Source organism: Puma concolor, chromosome E2, assembly GCF_028749965.1.
Source record: "Puma concolor isolate L17-30 chromosome E2, mPumCon1.1.hap2, whole genome shotgun sequence".
In the NCBI taxonomy this organism is placed as follows: domain Eukaryota; kingdom Metazoa; phylum Chordata; class Mammalia; order Carnivora; family Felidae; genus Puma; species Puma concolor.
The window spans coordinates 57,075,962-57,101,732 of NC_141681.1; the positions used below are offsets into that span (position 1 = coordinate 57,075,962).

Below are 25,771 nucleotides of genomic sequence, written 5' to 3' on the forward strand. Positions count from 1 at the left end.
TTCCCATGTTATGTGAATTTCTTCAAGACCACAAAGCACAAAGTTGTACATTTTTTTAATCAATGTTTTTAAATCATTGTTTACTGTCTTTTTAATCACTCAAAGTCTGTATCTCTTAATCCCATTAACCTTGTTTATCCCCCTCCCCAATTTCTACATTTTTAATAAACCTGATCACACTCATTACATCTGTAAGGCTTCCCTCTAATAGTAATTATGTTCCATAAGGTATAATAAGCTTTGGATAAGCCTTGCCATAAATCCATTTTTGTGTGTTTTCAGAGATTTGTTTCAGATATCAGGTGAGGTGTGAACCCTGGTTATCAGCTTTCCCTCATACATTAGTTCCACATGGTTCCTCTCCCTGATGGAATCTCTGATGTTGAGTAAGGCTTGAACACTTGCTCATTTTATTTGTAAGGTTTCTTTCTATTATGAGTTCTTTGATGATCTGCAAAGCTTGAGCTTTAATAAAAGCACTGCCACACATATTAGGTTTATACTTTATTTTCACAGTTTATTTTCTGATGCCTAGTAAGTTTTGCAAATCGAGTAAAAACTTTGCCACACTCATTACATTTATAAGGTTTCTCTCCAATATGCATTTTCTTATGCTGAATAAGATGTGAATGCTCCCTAAAGGTTTTGCCACTCAATACATTTGTATGGTTTCTCTCCAGTATAACTTCTCTCATGACTCTAAAGGTCTGAACGTTTGGTGAAAACCTTAGCATATTTATTACGTTTACAAGGTTTTTCTCCTGTATGAATTCGCTGATGTTCCACAAGGCTTGAATTTCGGGTAAAAGCCTTGTCACACACATTACATTTGTGTGGCTTCTCTCCAGTGTGCATTTTCCAATGCCTACTAAGCTTTGCAAATTGGGTAAAAGCTTTGCCACACTCATTACATTTGTAAGGTTTCTCTCCAGTATGGATTTTTTTATGTTGAGTAAGATTTGAGCGCTCAGCAAAGGCTTTGCCACACTCACTACATTTGTAAGGTTTCTCTCCAGTATGAGTTCTCTCATGACCCAAGAGGTGTGAACGTCTGATAAAAGCCTTATCACATTCACTACATTTATACGGTTTTTCTCCTGTATGAATCCTCTGATGTTCTATAAGGCTAGAACTTTGGATAAAAGCCTTGCCACATACATCACATTTGTGTGGTTTCTCTCCACGATGTGTATTCTGATGTCTAATGAGATGTGAGCACTGTTTAAAAGCTTTGCCACACTCATTACATTTGTAAGGTTTCTCTCCAGTATGGATTTTCTTGTGTTGAGTAAGATTTGAACGCTCAGAAAAGGCTTTGCTGCATTCATTACATTTGTAAGGTTTCTCACCCGTATGCACTCTCTCATGACTCCAAAGTTGTGAACGATGGATAAATGCCTTTCCACATTCATTACATTTGTAAGGTTTCTCTCCAGTATGCACTTTCTGATGATTTGCAAGGTTTGAATTTTGACTACAGACCTTGCCACATATGTTACATTTATATGGTTTCTCTCCTGTATGGACTCTCTGATGTCTGGTGAGACTCGAAACCCTGTTAAAGGATTTGACACATTCATTACATCTGTAAGGTTTCTCTCCAGTATGGATTTTCATATGTCGAATAAGACGTGAGCGCTCAGAAAAGGCTTTGCCACAGTCATTACATTTATAAGGTCTCTGTCCAGAATGAACGATCTCATGACTCATGAGGTTTGAGCTTTTGCTAAAAGCCTTCCCACATTCATTACATTTGTAAGATTTTCCTCTAGTGTATGCTCTCCTGGCTTGTGCAGGTAACAAAGGATATTTAGAAATCTTCCTAGATTTATACCAAATGTTTCTGGTACTGGGAGGAATTCTTTCAAGTGGTGAGACTGAGGAACCATTGCTGACAGACTTCTCAGTGGGATTACATTCATACATTTTCTCCTCACTATGAAATGTCTGCAGTTTGGGCAGATGTGCCTGAGAAATTAATCCAATTCTATTTTCCAAGCAGTTTATGTACTGGTTTCCAGCACCACTTCTGTTATTGTCCATTTTTAATAAATTCCTTATAAATGGCTCATCATGCATGAAATGCTGGTACGTATTGTTTCTCACAGAAACACCCTGCTTTTCAGGAAGAGTAACTGAGGACTGATTAAGTTGCTGATCTTTTCTCCAAGTGAGATTTTTGTCATGGGTCAAAGGCACTTCTTTGTAATTTCTTGCATCACATTGCCACTGACTTTCAAACTCATGCATATCTTCCCAAACTTCCTGGAGATCAAAATCCTTGATGCCATGACTTTCATTTCTCTCCAATAACACTAAGTGATAAAATTTGCCTTTATTAATGTCCTCTGTTGGTGATAATTCCTTGATTGCAAATCCAGCAGAAGTACTTCCTATCAGAGTTGGAAAGTAAATATTTTATAGTAAATTATATGATTACACACCAAAATACTTTACACTGAACACAGGAAGTTTCTCAAACATGGTCTTCAAACACTATTGCTAAATACAATGTTTTTAAGTTTCTTTTTATAAATGTGGGGATAGTGCTTATACTTCCACATCTATAGGAATATGATTGTGTTATTAAGTTAAAAGCCTGACCTTACAAACAGCACCTGATGTAGCAATAGACATAATACTGACTCATCCTGTAAGAACTTATACTATGGATATGAAGGACAAGTGGAAAACATTCAACGGGGAGACAGTATAGTGTTGTAGGAAGATTGTAGGCTTACATCTATTTCAGTATTTGCTCTAAAAATTATCAAACTAAGTATCCCATGTCCATTTTTAGGTATATACTCCAAGGAATTAAATAATATATACATGTTCCAGGAGACACATACAAGAATTTTTTTTTGAAGTTTATTTAAAGACTGAGCTTGTGAATGGGGGACGGACAGGGAGAGAAAGAGAATCCCAAGAAGTCCTCACACTGTAAGCGCAATGTACAATGCGGGGCTCAAACTCAGGAACTATGAGATCGTGACCTCAGCCAAAATCCAGAGTTAGACACTTAACAGTCTGAGCCACCCAAGTTCACCAATATAATGTATCATTATATACAAAAGCTATGGCAAATCAAGTTAATGATATGTCTGTGACTAAAGCAGTAACTTAAAAAAAAAAAGTATGCTTTCAAAATATAAAAAATACTCAGGTTAAAGAATGCCACAGGGGCATCTGGGAGGCTCAGTCTGTTGAGTGCCCAACTTTGACTATGGTCATGATCGTACCGTTTATAGGTTCAAACCCTGCTTCAGGCTCTGTGCTGACAGCTTGGAGCCTGGATCCTGCTTCAGACACTGTGTGTGTGTGTCTCTCTCTCTCTCTCTCTCTCTCTCTCTCACCCGTACCCTGTTCATGCTCGCTCCCTCTCAAAAATAAACATTAATAAAAAAGAGATAAATTTAATTGAGGTAAATATGTATTGTAACAATGAGATATCACTACACGTGAGAATGGTGAAAATCCAGAATGCTAACACCAAATACTAGTGTGAATGTGGAACAGTAAGAACTCTCATTCATTGCTGATGGGAATGCAAAATGGTATGCCACTTTGGAAGACAGTCTGCCCTTTCTTAGAAAACTAAGTGTACTCTTAAATATGATCTAGCAATCACACTCCTTGGTATTTACACAAATGAGTTGAAAATTTATGTCCCCATAAAAACCTACACACGAAATAGAGGAATCCTAAAATGTGTATGGAACGACAGAAGACTGTGAAAGCCCAGAGCATCTTGAGAAAAAAAACAAACCTGGAGGCATCACATGCCCTGATTTCAAACGCCTTAATTACAAAGCTGCGGTAATTAAATAAGCAGGGTATTAGGGGCGCCTAGGTGGCTCAGTCGGTTAAGCATCCAACTTCGGCTCAGATCATGATCTCACAGTCTGAGTTCAAGCCCCACGTTGGGCTCTGTGCTAACAGCTCGGAGCCTGGAGCTTGCTGCAGATTCTGTGTCTCCCTCTCTCTGACCCTCCCCCATTAATGCTCTATCTCTGTCTCAAAAATAAACATTAAAAAAATTTTTTTAAATCAGCAGGGTATTAGCATAAAAATCGACACACAGATCACCAGAAAAGAGCTCAGAAATAAACCCACACACAGTCAATTAATTTACAACAAAGGAGACATGACTATACAATGCAGAAAAAACAATCTCTTTAGTAGATGGTTTGGGAAAACTGCACAGCCACAGGCAAAAGACTGAAACTCGACCACTGTCTAACGCCATACACAAAAAGTAACTCACAATGGATTAAAGACTTAAATCTAAGACCTGAAACCAAAAAATTCCTATAAGATAGGGGGTAATAAGTTCCTTGATAGAGGTCTAGGGAATGATGTGGTTTTTTTTTTCTTGTTGTTTTTGACTGTTAACAGCAAAAGAAAAAACAACAAATGCAGAAGTAAGTGGGACTACATCAAACTAAAAAGTGCACAGCAAAGGAAACACTTTTTCAACAAAATGAAAAGGCATCCTTAATAAATAGGAGAAAATATTAGCAAATTAAGTATCTGATAAGGGCCTAATAATCCAAAACATAGACAAAAATCGCTCAAATAATCCAACTAGAGAAATGGGCAGAAGATCTGAATAGATATTTTCGAAGACCTAGAGATGGCCTAAAGGACCATAAAAAGAGACTTAACGTCCATTCATCATCAGCGAAATGCAAACCAAAACCACAATATCACCTGACACCTACTGGAATGGCAGTTCTCAAAAAGACCAGAAATAACAAGTATTGCTGATGGGGTGGAGAATTTGTGCACTGTTAGTGGAGCCAAAATTGGTGTAGCCAAGAGAACTACTGTGTGATCCACCAATTTTACCTGAGTATGTATCTGAAGAAAACAAAACTACTAACTCGAAAAGATAGAAGCGTTCGGATGTTCACTGCAGCATCATTTACAGTAGCTGAGATATAGACACAATCTAAGTGTCCACTGATGGGTGAATGGGTAAAGTTGTGTATATATAACACAATATGATCCAGCCATAAAAAAGAACAGAACTTGCCATTTGTGACAACATGGATGGACCCTTGAGGACATTATGTTAAGAGGAATGAGTCAAAGACCAATACATTATGATTTCTCTTATGTGTGGAATCTTAAAAAAACAAAAGAACCCCTCTTAGATAGAACATACTGGTGGTTATTAGAGGCAGGTATTGAGGGGAAGGTGGCAGAAAAGGGTGAAGATGATTAAAATGTTTAAAAAAAAAAATGAGGGATGCCTGGCTGGCTCAGTGAGTAGAGCATGCAACCCTTGATCCTGGGGTTGTGAGTTCAAACTCCACGATGGGTGCAGAGTTTACTTAAAAACAAAACAAAAATTGCTGCTGCCGCTTGAGTTCCTAAAACAATAAAAAGAAAACAAAACAAAACCAAGCCCCCCAAAATATCCATATGGTACTTTCTGTATTCCAGGAATACAATACAATACACATCTATGGAAGGATACAAGTTCTTCCCACAGAAAAGCTCGTTAGAGATATCAGTAAGCTGTGCTGTACTTACACTATATCTAATTTTGGATTTTCACTTTTTGGAATTATCCAAATCATGACTTCTTCCTAATTAATGCACAAGCATTCAACCTCAAGAAGCCAGGATGGCCCAGGAAAGAAAGAGATAAACTTTAGGTCTACTTTATTAGACAGATACTACGTTTTGTTTGTCTCCTGAGAAGTTCTCCCAGGGATACAAAATGGAAACGGAAAGTGAATAGGTCCTGGGGTCTGCACTACAGAGGCCTCAGCTCAGTCCTCCTCAAACCAAGGCACCAGTATGGTCAGAGGGGCCAGGTGCTATCAGTTGCAGGTCCTATCAGTGGGAGTTTAAACTTCTACACATGTGACTTACTCATTTGAATACCAGAATGAGAAGTGTGTGTGGGTGGGGAAAGATTTCCTCTGACAGCTCCTAAGAATAAACTTGTATTTTCCCACAAATTGTTCCCAAACAATATTTACTGGAGCAGCTTACTCTCTGCTCATCTGAGCTCTGACTTGTGCTCACATCCCCATACATTCCCTGAATGTTCCCCTATATTCACTTCACTTTCCACAGTCCAGGGCTCTTCTCCCTGGAAACAGGTGATGGGGATGATATTCAGCTCAGGAAGAGATTTTCAGTTAAAAGAAAAACGGAACATGATCTGCTTTACTCTTCCAGAACACATGCCCAGCACTTTGTTCAGCAAAGAAAAGAAGAAAGGACATTCATTATATGTGGGTGAAAATTAATCAACTGACTGCCTGAATGCTTAAGGGGTATTTTAAGTATGCAGAGATCTGGTTCTTTTCTAAGAACGACTGAATAAAAAGCACAAGGGCACAAGGGTAAGACCACAGAATCAGAGATTTAAATAAATTCACCATAATGTTTCCTTTTCCCCCCAATTTTAAATAACATTATTCTCTCTGAGCCTTGTCTTTAAAGAGGTCAGAGAAATTGGACTTTGCTAAGAATTCAAGGGTTTTAGGTCCTATTCCCCAGACTCCGAGATTTTTACTTAGATTCTAGTTAGTTAGCAGAGTGTAGTACTGGTTTCAGGAGTAGAATTTAGTGATTCTTCACTTACATAGAACACCCATCACCAGTTCCCTCCCTTTAGCTTCTCTGACTGCTAAGTTCTGCAACCACCTAAACAAGCAGGAATGCAGAACTTCTGAAGGAAAGGGAAGTTAGAGTCCATTTGCCACATTATGAAGCCTTTCCATTCTCAATCAAAATGGCTGCAATCAGTCCTTTCAAGAATAGGGATGTGAAACTCCTATGATCAAGTCGGGGCCTCTCAAGAAACTGCAAAGTCACATAAAATTAACTACCGACTTCTGAAGGGAAGTTATCCTCACCCAGGGAGACCAGGTTCCTGTAGTTCTCCAACATCACGTCCCTGTACAAGGCCCTCTGAGCGGGGTCCAGGCACTCCCACTCCTCCTGAGAGAATTCTATGACCACATCCCTGAATGTCAGCCATCCCTGAAATGAAAACACACTTCACCAAGTGAACACGGAAACTGTTCTTATTTTGACACAAATGAGAGAAGCAAAATTATACTTGGCTGGTGTTCTTTTACCCATGTAAGATAATTTAAAGAGCAGATAACATAAAATTAGCCATTTTAAAGTACCATTCAGTGACATTTAGTGCATTCACAATGTTGCACAAACATCACATCTCATCCCCAAAGGAAATCCTTTACCCACTAAGCAGGTACTTCCTAGTCCCCAGTCCCTGGCAACCACTAGTGCTTTGTCTCTATGGATTTGCCAATTTTGGATCTTTTCATCTAAAGGAAAGGTATCAAAAATGTGACATTTGGCATCTGCCTTCTTTCACATAGAATCGTGTTTGGGGTTCATCCATGATATAGTATGCATCAGTGGTCCATTTCCTTTCTTCTGCCTGCAGAGTATTCCACTGCAGGACTAGACCATTTTCACTCAACTACTGATGGGCATTTTGTTGTTATTACCTTTGCTGATGTTAATAAGTTGCTATGAACTTTCTAGTACAAGTTAAGTGTTCGGATACCTGTTTTCAATTCTTTTCGTTTGTACCTAGCTGTGGAATTACCAGGTCACATGGTTTTAATTTTTTTCAGAATCTTCCACAAGCTTTTTCACAGCAGCTATGTTTTTACAGCAACGTGTCATGATTCGAATTTCTCTATTTTTGTAGCTGTTGTTTTACAATAGTCATCCTAGTGGGTGTGAAAGGATATCTCATTGTGGTTTTAATTTTGCATCTTACTAAATGACTACTTTCATGGAACATCTCTTCATGTGCTGGTTTCATTTGTGTACCTTCTATGGAGAAATGTCTATTAAAATCTTTTGACCATTTTTAAAGTTGGGTTCTTTGTATTTTGGTTGTTGAGTTGTACAAGTTCTTCCTTTATTCTAGGTCTAGACCCTTCATAGATATGTGATTGGCAGATTATTTCCTCCCATTTGGTAGATTGTTTCACTTAATGTGATAATGTCCTTCAGTGCACAGACATGATTAATTCTGATGATGACCAATTTATTTTGTCTTTTCCTCTTTTGCTTTTGGGGTCATGGATAAAAATCCAGTGCCAACCCTAAAGTCATAAAGACTCAACCCTAACTTTTCACTTAAGACTTTTATAGTTTTAGCTCTTATATTTAGTCTTTGATTAATTCTGAATTGATTTCCTTATATAGTACAAGGTAGATTCAATTTCATTCTCACATAGATATCTAGTTGTGCCAGTACCATTTAAGAGACTATTGTTTTCCTACTGTCTGTTTTTGGCACACTTGTGAAAAAGGAATGGATTGCAGATGTATGGGTTTATTTGTGGATGCTCAGTTCTATCACTTTGATCTACATTTCTAGCCTCTGATGAAATTACAGTTTTGATTATTCCAAGTTACTGTAGTGAGATTTATGTTGGGAATTGTAGGCACTCCAATTTTGTTCTTTCTCACATTTATTTTGGTTATTTGGCATCCTTACCAATTCAATATGAGTTTTAGAATCAGGATTCCCATTTGTATAAAACACGCTGTTGTGATTTTGCTGAGGACTGCATTACTTTTTGTATCACTCTGGAGAGGACTCCCACTTTACGGTCTTCCAATCCACAAACACAGGATATCTTGACATTTATTTAGGTTTTCTTTAATCTTCCTCAGTAACTTTTTGGTTTTCACTGTGTATAAACCTTCCATTCTCATGGTTAAATCTATCTCCATTTGTTTTCTTGCTCTTGTAAATGAAACTGTTTACTTTCCACTGGTTGTAACTGCATGGAAATGCAACTGAATTTTGAGTGTTGGCATTGTATTTTGTAACTTCCATCAATACATTGTCTCTAAGTTTGAGGATTCTTTATTTCTAAATATAAGATCATGTATGCTATGAATAAAGCTAGTTTGATTTCTTTCCCAATCTTGACACATTTTATTTATTTTTCCTCTGTATTTTCTCTGGTTACAACCTCCAGTAGAGTGTTGATTTGTGGTGGCAAAATGGGGCACACCTGTTTTGTTGTTGGTAAGAGGGGGAAGTTTCCAGTTGTTCACCACTGAGTGTGTTAGCCACGGAATTTTCATAATGACCTTTTTCAGACTGAGCAAGTTCCTTTCCACTCCTAATGTTTGAGTTTTTGTTGGATGCAGTGTCTGACTCTGGATTTCAGCTAAGGTCATGATGTCACAGTTTATGAGTTTGAACGCTGCATCAGGCTCTGCGGTGATACTGTGGAGCCTGGTTGAGATTCTCTCTCTCTCTCTCTCTCTCTCTCTCTCTCTGCCCCTCCCTCAATCACACTCTCTCTAAAAATAAATAAATAAAAACTTAAAAAAAAATGTGAGCCATTGTAAACACAGAGTGGAATCATTTTATACAATTCCTTTGTGTTTTATTGAAGAGTTGAATTCATGCACATTTCAAGTTACTACTAGTTAAGAATTACTTCTAACATGGGCTGCTTATATGTCTACTATTTTCTTTCGTAATTCCTCCCTTCATTGGATGTCTGTATTTGTGTGCGCATACCATTTTGACTGCCTTTGTATTGATTTTTCTGTATATTTCCCAGTTATTTTCTGAGTGGTTATCCTGGGGATTGCAGTTTTTACATATTAGGCTACTAATATTTGAATTTCAGTTGATACTAACTTAGCTTTAATAGCATACTAACAAGCCTGTTATACAACCTTTATCTTCTTGTCAAAAACTACCTCTTCATAAAAGATATGAACAGATGTTTCATACACTCAAGAGCAGATTTTTATTATTGTTTTACACATTTGTCTTTTTTCTAAAATTTTTAAATGTTTTTATTTATTTTTGAGACAGAGAGAGACAGAGCATGAGCAGGGGAGGGGCGGAGAGGGAGACGCAGAATCCAAAGCAGGCTCCAGGCTCTGAGCTGTCAGCACAGAGCCCAACACAGGGGTCGAACCCACAAACCGCGAGATTATGACCTGAGCCGAAGTCGGACGCTTAACCGACTGAGCCACCCAGGCACCCCTACACATTTGTCTCATAAGACACACAGGAAAAGCTGAGTTAGAAAACAAAAATAAATTAATACTGGCTTTTATATTCACTTATGTAGTTACCTTTACTAGTGTTCTTTATTTGTTCCTATGGCTTTGAGGTACCACTAATTTCCACCCATTTCAGCCTGAAGAACCCATTTGGCATTCGATGTAGGTTAAGTCTGTAAGTGTGAACTCCCTCAGCCTTTGTTCACTTAGGAGTCTCTTAATTTCACTATCAATTTTGAAGTATAGTTTGCCTGATAATGAATTTCTGGTAGATTTTGTTTTAATCTTTCAAACTTTATATCATGAGAATGCTTCCTGGCCTCCACAGTTTCTAAAGAGAAACACGCCGTTAAACTTATTCAGAATCCCGGTACCTAAGAAGTTTCCGTCTTGCTACGTTCCACATTCTCTTTTTGTCTTGTAAAAGTTGAATGATTATATGACTGCCAGAGATCTCCACGCATTTGACCTAGTTCAAGTTCACTGCGTTTTTTTGGACGTATAGGTTGTATTTGATAAACATGGGAGGTTTTCAGCTCTTTGTTCAAATATTCTTTCTGCCTTTCCTTCTAGAACCCCTATTACGTTTGTATCAGTATTTGTTATAGTGTCCCAAAGGTTTCTTGGTCTCTGGCCATTCTTTTTCCTTTCTTCCCTTTTATTCAGCTTTTTTCCCCTTTCTTCTCCTCACATTTGATAATTTCAATTAATCTATGTTTAGGTTTACAGATTCTTATTCTTTTTGACCATCTGCTGATGAACCCTCTAGTGGTTTTCAATTTTGGTGTTTATACTTTCTTAACTCCAGAATTTCTATTCCATCCCTGTACTATTATTTCTTTGTCTTTAATGACATTTTCTATCTGTTGAAACATTGTTCTCCTACTTCTCAGTTCTCTTCCATGTTTTCCTTTAGCTGAGGATGTTCAAGACAGTTGATTTAAAATCTTTACTTAATAAGCGGAATGTCTCTGCCTCCTCAGAAAGACCATCATTAACCTGCTATTCTTCCTTAACAGATGTACAATCTTAAGATATCCTTAGATGTCTGTAGTGAGGTCAGCCTACTCAGAAAGAGCCATCATGGCATTCTTTAAAACATTCCTTAAAGGACCCAAGTATCTTCATTTAGAGAATGCTCCAATGAGGATCTAAAATAGCAGTTATCTCCATGTTTACTAAGATGAAAACAACTTCCATTTATATGGTATGTAAATATTTCAATTTGCAGAATAAAATATGATTAAACATTTATTGAAGAATATATTCTAATATCACATTACGATATTTAAATGATTTTTTAGAAGATTTGCACTAAAAAACAGGTTCCTGATGAAGACAATCAGTGATGCTGGAAGATATGACACGGAAGGCGACATTTTACTTCTTAGTTTCTAAATTGCATCACTGCGTGGAACTGAACCAGAAAAATATATACTAGAGTGGGTTAGTGCAAAAATAATAATAAAATTTAACAATAATTTGCAAAATGACAACTGAGCACCAGCTTCTCCGATGATACAAAGTTCTGCTCCTATGTCTGGCTAAATTATAAACAGTTTTATCTAAAAGATGTGCAGCATGTAAGAGTTCCTAAAAGAACACCATGGTCTTTATGTGATGGATGTGCTATAAATAATTTAAAGAACACTTCCTGAGGTTAGCTAGGGAAATACTGTAATGGGATCAGGAGTAACTTACTACATCACCTGCAGGAAATTACATTCCATCTGACGTCAATATACTAATGTACTGTGATGACAAACTCCACCTCCTGACCCAGACCCTTTGCTTCTTACACACACAATGATTACTGATTGTTTTCTACACATTCACGTCTGTAAGATCTTGTTTGAATCACGTTTACCATGTGTGTAATATCTTGTGAGCTCAATAAATACAGAGATCCCCTGTTTGGGGATCTTGTCTCCTCCTGGACATTAGCCTCTCTCGTGTTCCATTCTGCGTCTGTCTCTGGTTGGACAAGACAGAACTCCAGACTGATACACTGTGACACTGTTAGAGCAGCAGGTTGATTCTACAGTTGAAAACTAATTATGTTAATAAAACACCCTCTATATTTCTTATTTCTACTTTGAACTTCCCATTCTACTCCAAAGTATTAATATTGCGCAGTCAGAAGCACAATGACCCATCTTTACTGTCAAAAGGCGTTTGTAAAACCAGATGAAACAAGTTTCCGTCAAACGTATTTTCCAGGGCTTATCGTGTACTTGTGTACATTAATACATTACTTACATATGTAATCTCTTTAATCCTGGTTTATATGACCTGAAAGGGCACTCAGAAGAGACCTCTGAAGAATTCTTACTGCCCAACCCCACAGACACCACAGAGCCTACTCCCCATCTCTAGTTCTTGCCTGTGAAGAAAATCCTTCACAAGATGACCACCTAAAAGGAGCATCTTCCCAAGTTCCACGTCACTGGGTCACAGTGAGATGGAATCTGCACAGAGATGAGAGGAGATGGGAGAAGGCCCTGGGTGTGATTAACAATTTAGGCAGGACATCTTGGAGACAGAGAAGATTAACAAGTCCAAAGCGTGACATATTAGGAAAAGGAACAATCAACAAAAAAAAGAATTTTACCTGGAAAAGAGCCATTCCTTCTTTTTTCCCTCTTCTTCTAGTCTTCTTTCTCAGGTAAGGTTATACTGTGTGACAAAAGGTATGTTGTTTAATGTTTAGAATCAACATAACCCCTTCCTCTGCCACAATATACATAAGGAGAGAAACTTACTGTTGGAAAAAGTCCTTTACTGCCCACTGCAACAGGAGGATGCAGGGACAATAATGTCCTATGTGGTGGCCAAAAAGTGCATTTTTTACCCACTTCTTCACGAAGGCCTCACCTACTGCTCAAATTTACACTCCACTGCAACTGCATTGTCTTGTCTGCCTGGCACTTGGCCAAACGGAATGGCCTCTTTCAAGATCTTGGCTCCTCCCTAGGCAGCCAGCATCCAAGGGATGGTTGATGCAGTACACAGAAGCCAGTACATTCCATCAATATGGACCAGCCCTTAAGGGCCACCCCTGCTCCAGAGTTCCCTGGTAGCAATACTGAGAAGTTTAGATCTTTGTCCTGATGGTGATGGGAAGCCTGTAAGAGGGTTTAATGTCAAAGGTTGACACAATCAAATGTTTAAGATTTAGCCAGGATAAACAGAGAGGGTGGAGCTGACAGAGGCATGTCCCTGTCTCTGAGGCTATGCTCCTGCCTCTTAGTGGTTTTCAGTATTTTTGGAACTGGTCACATTGTGAACTCCAATTATAACTACACACTCTCTCCCAGAAAGCTGCCAAAAACAAACACACCCACAGGGTGAATTGGTATCATCCAATCTGTGGAGAGCCTGAACAAATCAAAAAGGCCCCCGAGTCACAGCAATGGACAGATTATCTGATCTAAAAGTCAACAAGGAAACAATGGCTTTGAATGACACACTGGACCAGATGGACTGGACAGATATATTCAGAACATTTCATCCTAAAGCAGCAGAATATACATTCTTCTCCAGTGCACATGGAACGTTCTCAAGAACAGACCACATAATGGGACACAAATCAGCCCTGAGCAAGTACAAAAAGACTGAGATCATACTGTGCATATTTTTAAACCACAACGCTATGAAACTCGAAATCAACCACAAGAAAAAATTTGGAAACGTAACAAATACTTGAAGACTGAAGAACATCCTACTAAAGAATGAAAGGGCTAACCAAGAAGTTAAAGAGGAAATTAAAAAGTATATGGAAGCCAATGAAAATGATAACACCACAACCCAAACCCTCTGGGACGCAGCAAAGGAGGTCATAAGAGGAAAGTATATAGCAATCCAGGCCTTCCTGAAGAAGGAAGAAAGATCTCAGATACACAACCTAACCTTATGCCTTAAAGAGCTAGAAAGAGATCAGCAAATAAAACCCAAAACCAGCATAAGACAGGAAATAATAAAGATTGGAGCAGAAATTAATGCTATCAAAACCAAAAAAAAAAACAGTAGAACAGATCAATGAAATCAGAAGCCATATGCCATAAAGTGGGCAATGTGGAAGAAATGGACAAATTCCTAGAAACATATACACTACCAAACCTGAAACAGGAAGAAACAGAAAATTTGAACAGACCCATAACCAGTAAGCAAATTGAATTAGTCATCAAAAATCTCCCAAAAAACAAGAGTCCAGGGCCAGATGGCTTTCCAGGGGAATTCTACCAAACATTTAAGGAAGAGTTAACACCTATTCTCTTGAAGCTGTTCCAAAAATAGAAATGGAAGGAAAACTTCCAAACTCATTCTATGAAGCCAGCATTACCTTGATTCCAAAACCAGACAGAGACCCCACTAAAAAGGAGAACTACAGACCAATTTCCCTGATGAACATGGATGCAGAAATCCTCAACAAGATAGTAGCCAACCGGATCCAACAATACATTAAAAAAAATTATTCACCACGACCAAGTGGGATTTATACCTGGGAGGCAGGGCTGGTTCAATATCTGCAAAACAATTAACGTGATTCATCACATCAATAAAAGAAATGACAAGAACCATATGATTCTCTCAACAGGTGCAGAGAAAGCATTCAACAAAATACAGCATCCTTTCTTGATAAAAACCCTCAAGAAAGTAGGGATAGAAGGATCATACCTCAAGATTATAAAAGCCATATATGAATGACCCAACGCTAATATCATCCTCAATGGGGAAAAACTGAGAGCTTTCCCCCAAAGGTCAGGAACAAGACAGGGATGTCCACTCTCGCCACTGTTATTCAACATAGTACTGGAAGTCTTAGCCTTTGCAATCAGACAACACAAAGAAATAAAAGGCATCCAAATCGGCCAGGAGGAGGTCAAACTTTCACTCTTTGCAGATGACATGACACTCTATATGGAAAACCCTAAAGATTCCACCAAAAAACTGCTAGAACTGATTCATGAATTCAGCAAAGTTGCAGGATATAAAATCAATGCACAGAAATCGGTTGCATTCCTATTCACCAACAATGAAGCAACAGAAAGAAATCAAGGAATCGATCCCATTTACAATTGCACCAAAACCCATAAAATACCTAGGAATAAATCCAACCAAAGAGGTGAAAAACGTATACACTGAAAACTACAGAAAGCTGATGAAAGAATTGAAGAAGACACAAAAAAAAAAAATGGAAAAAGATTCCATGCTCCTGGATAGGAAAAACAAATATTGTTAAAATGTTGATACTAACCAAAGGAATCTACATATTCAATACAATCCCTACCAAAATAACAGCAGCATTCTTCGCAGAGGTAGAACAAATAATCCTAAAATTTGTATGGAACCAGAAAAGACCCTGAATAGCCAAAGCAATCTTGAAAAAGAAAACCAAAGCAGGAGGCATCACAATCCCAGACTTCAAGCTATACTACAAAGCTGTAATCATCAAGACAGTATGGTACTGGCACAAGAACAGACACTCAGATAAATGGAACAGAACAGAGAACCCAGAAATGGACCCACAAATGTATGGCGAACTAATCTTTGACAAAAGCAGGAAAGAATATCCAATGGAATAAAGACAGTCTCTTCAGCAAGTGGTGCTGGGAAAACTGGACAGCAACATGCAGAAGAATGAACCTGGACCACTTTCTTACACCATACACAAAAAGAAACTCAAAATGGACGAAAAACCTCAATGTAAGACAGGAAGCCATCAAAATCCTTGGGAAGAAAGCAGGCAAAAACCTCTTTGATCTTGGCCACAGCAACTTCTTACTCAACACGTCTCCAGAGGCAAGAGAAACAAAAACATAAATGAACTGTTGGGACCTCATCAAAAATAAAAGCTTCTGCACAATGAAGGTAACAATCAGCAAAACTAAAAGGCAACTGACAGAATGGGAGAAGATATTTGCAAACGACATATCAGATAAAGGGTTAGTATCCAAAGTCTATAAAGAACTTATTAAACTCCACACTCAAAAAACAAATAATCCAGTGAAGAAATGGGCAAAAGACATGAATAGACACTTCTCCAAGGAAGACATCCAGATGGCCAACCGACACATGAAAAAATGCTCAACATCACTCATCATCAGGGAAATACAGGTCAAAACCACAATGAGATACCACCTTACACCTGTCAGAATGGCTAACATTAACAACTCAGGCAACAACAGATGTTGGCGAGGATGCGGAGAAACAGGATCTCTTTTGCATTGTTGGTGGCAATGCAAGCTGGTGCAGCCATTCTGGAAAACAGTATGGAGGTTCTTCAAAAAATTAAAAATAGAACTACCCTATGACCCAGCAATTGCACTACTAGGCATTTATGCACGGGATACAGGTGTGCTGTTTCAAAGGGACACATGCACCCCCATGTTTACAGCAGTACTATCAACAATAGCCAAGTATGGAAAGAGCCCAAATGTCCATTGATGGATGAATGGATAAAGAAGATGTGGTATACATAAATATATACAATGGAGTATTACTCAGCAATCAAAAAGAATGAAATCTTGCCATTTGCAACTATGTGGATGGAAGTGGAGGGTATTATGCTAAGAGAAATTAGTCAGAAAAAGACAAAAATCATATGACTTCACTCATATGAGGACTTTAAAAGACAAAACAGATGAACATAAGGGAAGGGAAACAAAAATAATATAAAAACAGGGAGGGGGACAAAACATAAGAGACTCATAAATATGGAGAACAAACTGAGGTTACTGGAGGCATTGTGGGAGGGGAGATGGGCTAAAAGGGTAAGGGGCACTAAGGAATGTACTCCTGAAATCATTGTTGCCACTATATGCTAACTAATTTGGATGTAAATTTAAAAAAATGAAATTAAAAAAAAAAAAGGCAAAGGAAGAATTGAGCCCTTCTTACCTAACTGCTTGAGCTGGGGTATCAATCTTCTGCTGGCCTGGATCCTCATTCGCAGGCCTTCAGACTGACTGAGTTACACCACTGGCTCTCCTGGATCTCCAGCCTGCAGATGGCAAATTGAGGAACTTCACAACCTCCCTAATTGTGTAAAGCAATTGCTCATAATACCTCCTTTCCTAAATATATCCTATTGGTGACCTTCTATCTGGCAAACTTGCTAAACTTATTTATTAATTCTCGTAAGTTTTTTCTGCAAATACTTTTAGAATTTCCACACACACAGCCATGTCATCTGTAAGTAATGAAACACTGATTCCTTCCTTTTCAATCTTTGTAAGATCCGGTTCTCTTTCTTAATTGTTTTTAAGTTTATTTATTTATTTTGAGAGAGATGGAGATGGCACGAGCCGGGGAGGGGCAGAGAGAGAGGGAGAGAGAGAGAATCCCAAGCAGGTCCGGCACTGTTGGCACAGAGCCTGATGTGGGGCTCCAACTCAGAAAACTGTGGGATCATGACCTGAGCCAAAACTGAAGAGTCTGACACTTAACCGACAGAGCCACCCAGGCACCCTGATCTGTTTTTCTTTCTTAGTGTATCTTCTAAAACACCCAGTTCAAGCGTGATTAGAAATGGTAACACAGACAACCAGGTCTCATTTGTCATCTCAGAGGGAAAGCTTCCAATATTTCACTATTAACATGCCTTGTGTTGGGAATGTTTTAAAACCCTTTATCTAATTAAGAAACTTTCCTTCAATTCCTAGTTTTCCAAGATTTTTTCACACATGAGTAAGTGTTGAATTTTATCAGATGTTTTTCTGCCTCTATTCTGATGATCATATAGTCTTCTTTTCTGTTAATGTAATGGATTACATTATTGCCTTTGAAATGTTAAACCATTCTTTTATTCCTAAAATAAATCCAACTTGTTTGTGAAAAAAGAAAGAAGTCTGAGTTGAGTGAGCAGAACTGGATGTAAGTAAATTCTGAAATGGTGGCCTGGACAGGTTGAAGTAGAAAGGGCTTGTCCTAATTCCAGATTACCTTTCATACTCATAAACAAGAGAAGCTTCTCTTTTATGTGTTTAATCAAAGTCAAGCATTTAATTCCTCTTTCCCAGAAAAACTGTATGACATTACAAATAGTTACTAGTCCTGGAAAACATGAAAAATGGTCACCTGTGGGGATGAGCTCTGAGCAATCACGAAAGGATGGGCAGTGTTAGAACAAAGTTCCACATCAATCCAGCCCACCCATCAACTTCTTTACAGAAGAGATAAAGGAGCCTTGAGGGGTATCATCTACTTATTTGGAGGTATCTGCTCACTGCTCGGTAATTTAAAAACTGACTTAAGGGAAGAAGAGAACTGTTGAATATTAAATTAGCACACTAAAGTAGGTTTAAGGTAGTGTTAAAAGATTATCAACATCCTTAATGGATGTGTAATGAAATACTATAAAGTTATTTACCAGACATCCAAGAATACTTCCAATATATGATAGAGTAGAAAGCATGTAAAGCTCATAATCTGAACGATAAAATTAAGAGGTAAAATAATCTGGAAATTAAAAAGCTATCCAATGGGGGCGCCTGGGTGGCGCAGTCGGTTAGGCGTCAGACTTCAGCCAGGTCACGATCTCGCGGTCCGGGAGTTCGAGCCCCGCGTCGGGCTCTGGGCTGATGGCTCAGAGCCTGGAGCCTGTTTCCGATTCTGTGTCTCCCTCTCTCTCTGCCCCTCCCCCGTTCATGCTCTGTCTCTCTCTGTCGCAAAAATAAATAAATGTTGAAAAAAAAAATTTAAAAAGCTATCCAATGGATTATGATATTAAAGATAAAGAGAATACATCAAATTTAGAAAAGAATGCCATGAGCCATAAAAAAAAGGGGGAGAGAAACAGTACTGTTAATAATGGCCACTGTAAAAAGCACCATGTGGTTACAGAAAGTCTTCCCCCACTGACTGACTGAGCTAGGCCTCTGCCCTCTAGATGAGTAGGGGTTGCAAATGGCATTATCTTCTGATGCAATACTTAGAAAGTGCAGATGCCTCAAACACCAGGTGTCACAACTCGCAATCTCTCCTGCATAACTGGAACAATTCACCACATTTTAGATTAATGAGGTCATAGGGCCACAAATCAGTACGTCACAACGTAACATCCCATACCCAATCAATTCAGTACTCACCAGAGTTTGGGTCCTGCGCTTTGGCCCAGACCACTAAGTGTTTTGTTTTCTGTATAAGTCTCTCTGTGTCCTTGTTTTTCTTCTGTCCTTTGGTCCATTCCGGTTTCCTTCCCTCGCTATTCCTCCTCCAACCGTGTGACCCCACTCTGCTGCAGCCTCTGTTTCAATCCCCGCCGTTCTTTCTCCCCACACCTTCTGATGACCCTCTAACTCCGCAGATTTCTGCGTCTTTCCCCGCCGTGTGTGTCCCCTCTTTGCCCTCCCTGTGGCGGGACGAACGGCCTGCATCCCCCTCACTAGTGACGACGGGGCCCGACACAGTTGGGGGATGGGGTCGGGGGGAGACTCGGGAATCACAGAAAGGTTCTGAGCAGGAACGTAACCGGCAGGGATATCGGGGTCTGCAGAACCACGGGCAGAAAGGCTGGGCCCGAATCAGCCTCGGAGCGATTTACGCCGGAAACGACGGCAGACCCCCGGAACCCGCCCCGAGCAAAAGGACTCGGAACGTCTTACAGCCACGCCGCAAGAGGGGAGAGGCAGGAGACGGTTCAAGAACTTTACCTTGCCAGCCGACCCCGAAACCTGGGGTGGAGGCGGGCACTAAAGAGCGCGACCGCTGTTGTGAACCAGAAAAATGGAGACTCACTCACCCGAGAGCGCACGTTGCTCTACTGGATCAGCTTCCGGGGCTGCAGAAAATCGCGCAGGCGCATTCGTGGCGAGGCGGTGCCAAGGCAGGTAAAGGACGTGTTGGTTGGGGGCGGGGCCTGGGCGCGCAGGGTTCTACCCCGTTTGCCAATCTCCTGGTAACTTCGGCCAGTCTGTTTGTCCTTCCTGTCTGGCGTTTTCTGGTTCTGCTTTTGGATCCCTTCCAGACCCTGGTGTCCTTTGGAGCCAGGCTGGGTACAACCTCAGGGAACGGTAGGCCGCTTGTGTTGGGAGCGGCGGTATTTGACAAGCTGAGCCCGGTGTCCGGGGAAACGTCTGTAGCGAGCAGTGGAGACGCGCGGCCAGCGGCAGCCGGAGCAGTGCGGGAACCTGGGGTCGGGGGTCCTCATGGGACGATTGAGACCCGGACGTGACAGCTCCTTTAATGAAGCAAAGGCCGGGGTGGTCAGTGTCGGTGATGGACGCTAAATGCAAAAACTCTTCTCTGGGGAATGTGCAGTTTGGTATTAGCTCCCATCAAAGCTTTTCCCTGAATTGTCACTTCTAATTAGCTGGACTGTGTTACCTGACCTTCCCCTCTGGGCCCTGGACGGTGGGGGGGTGAAGGCTGGCATGTTCCTTTAAAGGAACAAACATTTCTGCCTCTATGGGAGTTCATTAATTTAATCTGTTTTTAAATTTGATATTCCAATCCACACCTCTCGAGAAGAAGTATAAATCCAAACGCCTTTGAGACCTACCAGATGGCACATATATTTGCTTAAGCCCTTATTGCTAAATATCATTGCAATTGCATTTTTAATAATCTTTCTTCTCAGTTATTTGGAAGGCTATTTTTTTTCCTTGAAAATTAGATTCTTAAAAATGTATTTATCTTGAGAGAAAGCACAGGAGGGAGTGCAAGCGGGGAGAAGCAGAGAGCTAGATCTACAATCCCAAGGAGGCTCTGAGCAGAGCCCTCTGTCCCCGCCCCCCCCCCCCCCAACTCTGGGCTGGATATCACAAAACCTGAGATCCTGAGCCACAACCAAGAGTCTGAGGCTTAGCCAGCTGAGTCACCCAGGCACCCTGAATATTAGATATTTCAGCTGATCTTTTCGTTTTCTGTTTCTGAATGCTTGGTGCCCAGTGCAGATGATGAAGCTTCCTAAAGGTGTACTCTTTCAGAGATATTTAACTTTTCCTAGTACTGATGAAATACTGGTTTTGAAATATTTCCAGAGACACGTGATAAGGATGTCTGTTCTTTATGTGAATAATACAAGCAAATTGTAAAACTAGTTTTTCACATTTTCAGTAGCATCATATCCACTCTTAATAATTTTTAACAGGAAATATGCAAGTTAGTAGCTCCTCTTCTGTTTCCTGTGGAAATTCTGAAGGAGTTGGTGGCTGGATTTGCTTTTCACATCCTATTATCTGACTGCCCCCTCTAGTGCTTAAATCTCTGCAAGGAGTGAATGAACACATGACTACACATTGTTCAACAGTTTACAATAATTTATAGGTATCTTGTCATTTTAGACAAGATACCTTGTCTAAAGGTATTTTAGAGGGTTGAGTATTACTTCTGTAGCATGCAGAGACAACCCTGGACACAATAAGGTCAGGGCTCCAGAGAACAAAAGGGCTGATTATTAAAAAAAAAAAAAAAATGGAGTGATTAGAGCACAGGGATTCAGCACCCACCAACTGAGGTTTTTAGAAAGAGCCAAATGACATGAAAAGGTGGAAGAGAGAGCCTAAAACGATACAAAGGCGTTTACCAAGACAAGGCTGCCTTGGGTAGACCTCACCTCCAGAAAAAATCTGGATATGTTGTTCCTCTGAATGTGCTGGACCCACTGCTTATATCTTAAGAGCTTGAAAATTATGCAGTTCCTGGTTCAGATCATGAATTCCAATATCAACAGGAGGGAAGGTTAAAAGTAGGGCAAGTGGTGATTGTGAGATACTGTTATTCAGAATCCCCAAACTTCTTAAAAAACTTTATTTTTTAAGTTTATTTATTTTTGACAGACACAGGGTGTGAGCACGAGCTGGGGAGGGGCAGAGAAGAGAGAGAGAGGGAGTGACAGAATCTGAAGCTGTCAGCACAGAGCCTGACGCGGGGCTCTCGAACTCACAAACTGTGATATCATGACCTGGGCTGAAGTCGGAGGCTTAACTGACTGAGCCACCCAGGTGCCCCTCCAGTCAAAGTTCTTTGTGATGTTTTCACTGTTCCTAGTCAGTCCCAGGAAGAGACAAAGTGGTATTTACCATCACACTTAGGATTAAGCAGCTGATTGTTAGAGATGCATGCAGAGCTTTTATTTTAAGTTCTATCATCTTGGAGTTCCTGGGGCCAATCTTGATGTCCTGAAGACACTCAAGAAGCAGGTGATGCCAATGGATACATCACTGGCCACTGTGAACATACAAAACAAGTTTGCATATGGGGCACCAGGGTGGCTCCATGGGTTGAGCATCTGACTTCTCTTCCTGTCACGATCTCGCAGTTCGTGAGTTCCAGCCCCACATCAGGCACTGGTGCTGACAGCTTAGAGCCTGAACCCTGCTTTGGAATTTGTGTCTCTTCCTCTTTCTCTGCCCTTCCCCCATTCGCATCTGTCTCTCTCCAAAAATGAATAAAAGCATTAAAAAAACAAGTTAGCATAAAAACTCAATGAGGACGTTTCACACACAAAGCTATCGCTGAATGACTTCTTTAAAGATGATGAGCCAGTGGTTGGCTACAGTCAGGTGCTTGAGAAGGTCTTAGGAAGGAATTTAACCATTTTAATTATTATTTACCATATAGACTTCTCTTTGTTTGACCTTTGTCTCACTGTAGGATGTGAAGAATAAGACCATTTATTGTCATTTTGAAAGGAATTCCCAGTCCCCAAATACCAAGTGTTTATGATGTTATCCCCACTTTAGTTTTTGCTGGTTATTAACTTTTCTTAAGCACTTTGGCATACTTTTGACTCTTTACCTTCACTGATCTAATAGTCTGTTCAAAAATAAACATCTCAGAAGGATAACTGTAGTCATTTTGGGTTTTCCTTTTTTTTTTTTTTTTTTTTAGAGCTTTTTGTGGCTATTCTTACTATTCTCTGAGATTTTTGCAGCAACATTGCTAGTTTGAAAAACTGATGGTATCTCTTATCAGGATCAAATTAAATTAATAAATTAGCTAAAGGAGAATTGACCTTTTTATAACATTGAGTTTTTCTACCCAGGAACGTGACGTAATATACATTCGTTTCTACCTTCATATATTTCAGGAATGTTTTTTTTTTCCCTATAGGCTTTACAAATTTTTGTTAGATTCATTCCTGGTTATTTATTTCATTTTATGATTTTAAAGTTATTTGTTTGTTTTAGAGAGTGAGGGAGAAGGGCAGAGGGAGGGAGAGAGAGAATCCCATCAGGCTCCAGGCTCAGCACAGAACAAGGCACAAGGCTAAATCCCTTGACCCTGGGATCACAACCTGAGCTGAAATCAAGAGTTGGACGCTTAACCGACTGAGCACCACATGTGCCCCTATTTCATTTTATGTTACAATTTTGTAACTGCATGACCCTCCTACTATAAGTCATAAACGATTATTTGTTGTACATAGGCTACTGTACAAACATATCCTATGTACAGGGACACCTGGGTGACTCAGTTGGTGGAGCCTGCCACTCTTGACCTCAAGGTCATGACCTGAGCCCCGTGTTAGGTGTAGAGATTTCTAAAAATGAAATCTTAAAAATACTACCCTATTGGGGCACCTGGGTGGCTCAGTCGGGTGGGCATCCAACTTTGGCTCAGGTCGTGCTCTCACGGTTGGTGAGTTCGAGGCCTATGTCAGGCTCTGTGCTGACAGCTCGAGGCCTATAGTCAGTCTGCTTTGGATTCTCTGTCTCCCTCTCTCTCTGCTGCTCCCCCCCTCACACTCTGTCTCTCTCTCAAAAATAAATAAACATTTAAAAATTAAAAAAAAAAATACCCTATGCAAAAAGACGTTATTGTTTTTGAATGTCAGTATCCTGTCTTGTTAGCTTATGGAATTATTTCTTGTCGTAGATTTTCTAGTTCCTTTGTGTTTCCAGACATAAACTTTTATCATCTGAAAAACATACTTCTATGTCTTTGTTTCTAATTTCTATGCCATTTTACATTGCCCTGGCTAACCTCCAACACAATGAGAAATGAATACAACAGGTGATCATGTACTTTTTTTAGTGTGGTTTTCTGGCCTTAGTGGAGTATCTCTAGCACTTCCCTATGAACAAGAAGAAGATTTTGTTTTGCCAAGTTGGGAAAGATCCGAAAGAAATTCCTAATTTCAAGTGCTTTGACTTAACATCCTTAGAAGTTGTATTCTTCCAAATAATGTTTTTGTAACTATGAGTAAGATTTCTGATTTCTCTTCAAAAATTCAAAAATATGAAGTATATTAATTTCCTAACAGTGACTCATTCATGAATGGGAGACACAAATTTCTTGGCTCATTATAATTCTTTATTCCTCTTCAGGGGTTTTGGCTGTTTATTGTCCATGTTACCATCTGTAGGGAGAGATGACATCTTTCTATAGTATTCTTTTTAGTACAAACTTTAGGATGTTTTAGTCTCAGAGTGTCATTTGAAGTATAAAGATAATTTGGAAATTTTACTTCCGCTCTAATGCTCTTGAATTCAGTAAGCAGCATTAGCACGTCTTCTATTTAAAGAAATGGAAGAATCTGGTGGCTTATCTGATCCTGGTGCTTTTTTTTTTTTTTTGTCAGGGACTGATAAATGAAAAAAAGACGACTTCCTCTTCTCTATGAATATTGGTCTGTTTGGACTCCCTATCTTACTTAAGTCAATTTTGGTAAAATGTATTTTCTGAGAAAATGTCCACTTTATATAGGCTTTCTAGTTTTTTTTGAATTGCAGAGGTGGACAAATGATTTTTAATCTCATTTGTTCACCAAGCTCTTTATTTGCATTTATTGAAAATTTTAAAAACAGAAAATCCTTCTTGGGTCATTTGGAGGATTCTTTCTCTCTGCCCATAAGTTAAATAGTGGTGGTGCTCGGGTCTGGGGAGTAACAAAGGATTAGACTGGGGTCAGAGAAATCCTCAGGGAAGCACAGAATCCAGTGAGGCTCATGTGCTTCTCGTCTGGTCTTTCAGGGCTCATCCCTTGGCATTTCCTCCTGCCATGTGACACCCTGTCTGCTTCCAGGAATAATGGAAGAATCTCTTTGGACCTGCTCACTGCAAACTTCTAATAGATCCTGGTAATTAAAGAGTTTTTCAGAACCGTTCTCAGTTCCCCAAGTGTTGAACCAACATTGTCACTACAGCTGACATGTTGATGGCAATTCTTTGGAGAGGTGAGGTCACAAAATCACTAACATCTATCTCAGGGTTTGGCTTCCTCCCTCCCACACATGCTTTGCCTGCTACTTTACACCCAGCTTCCAGTCCTGGCAACACGGAGGAGTCTGTGAGTATCTTCTAGTTTAGTGTGAGACCACAGTTTCTCAGGTTGGGAGATGCAGCAGGAATCTGGGTAGGTGAGCATGTCTGGGAAGAGAATCTTCCGGCACAGGCTGAGCTTGTGAGAGAGACTGCTCAATCAGTGCATGAGTGCTGCTAACGAAATTTAATAAAATCCCCATTAACGGGGTTCTTGGTGTTTGATCCAAGTGCCATCAGAGTCTGAATTTAAGATACGTCAAGATGGTAATTTCAGGGAGCACCGGGGTGGCTCAGTCGTTTAAGCATCCACTCTCGACCTCAACTCAGGTCTTGATCTCAGGGATGTGAGTTCTAACCCGCACTGGGCATGGACAGTCTATTTAGAAAAAAAAAAAATTATACTTTCAGAATTAAGCAGCTATTCAATACCGTGAGGAAGAGTCAGAGAGACATTTTTAGAAGCAATATTGTGAGCACTGTAAAGGCATGTGCATGTGATAAGGTGTAT

At 39.7% G+C, this 25,771-nt stretch overlaps 1 protein-coding gene across 1 annotated transcript; it reads right to left on the reverse strand.

Moving 5' to 3' along the window:
- Window positions 1–491: 491 nt before the first annotated feature.
- On the reverse strand, window positions 492–20,233 carry LOC112850894 (uncharacterized). Its single transcript, XM_086690604.1, has 5 exons — window positions 19,796–20,233; window positions 16,954–17,056; window positions 12,665–12,729; window positions 6,855–7,008; window positions 492–2,393 (listed from the first exon to the last, which is right to left on the reverse strand). Exons 3-5 carry the CDS (start codon window positions 12,677–12,679, stop codon window positions 700–702), a joined length of 1,863 nt encoding a protein of 620 aa, XP_086546730.1. The 5' UTR covers window positions 12,680–12,729; window positions 16,954–17,056; window positions 19,796–20,233; the 3' UTR covers window positions 492–699.
- Window positions 20,234–25,771: the final 5,538 nt, after the last annotated feature.

Coding starts and splice junctions, on each gene's coding strand:
- LOC112850894 (XM_086690604.1), bottom strand. Junction 2,394..6,854: donor TAACTTCCCTTCAGAAGTCG/GTAGTTAATTTT, acceptor CAACTCTGATAG/GAAGTACTTCTGCTGGATTT.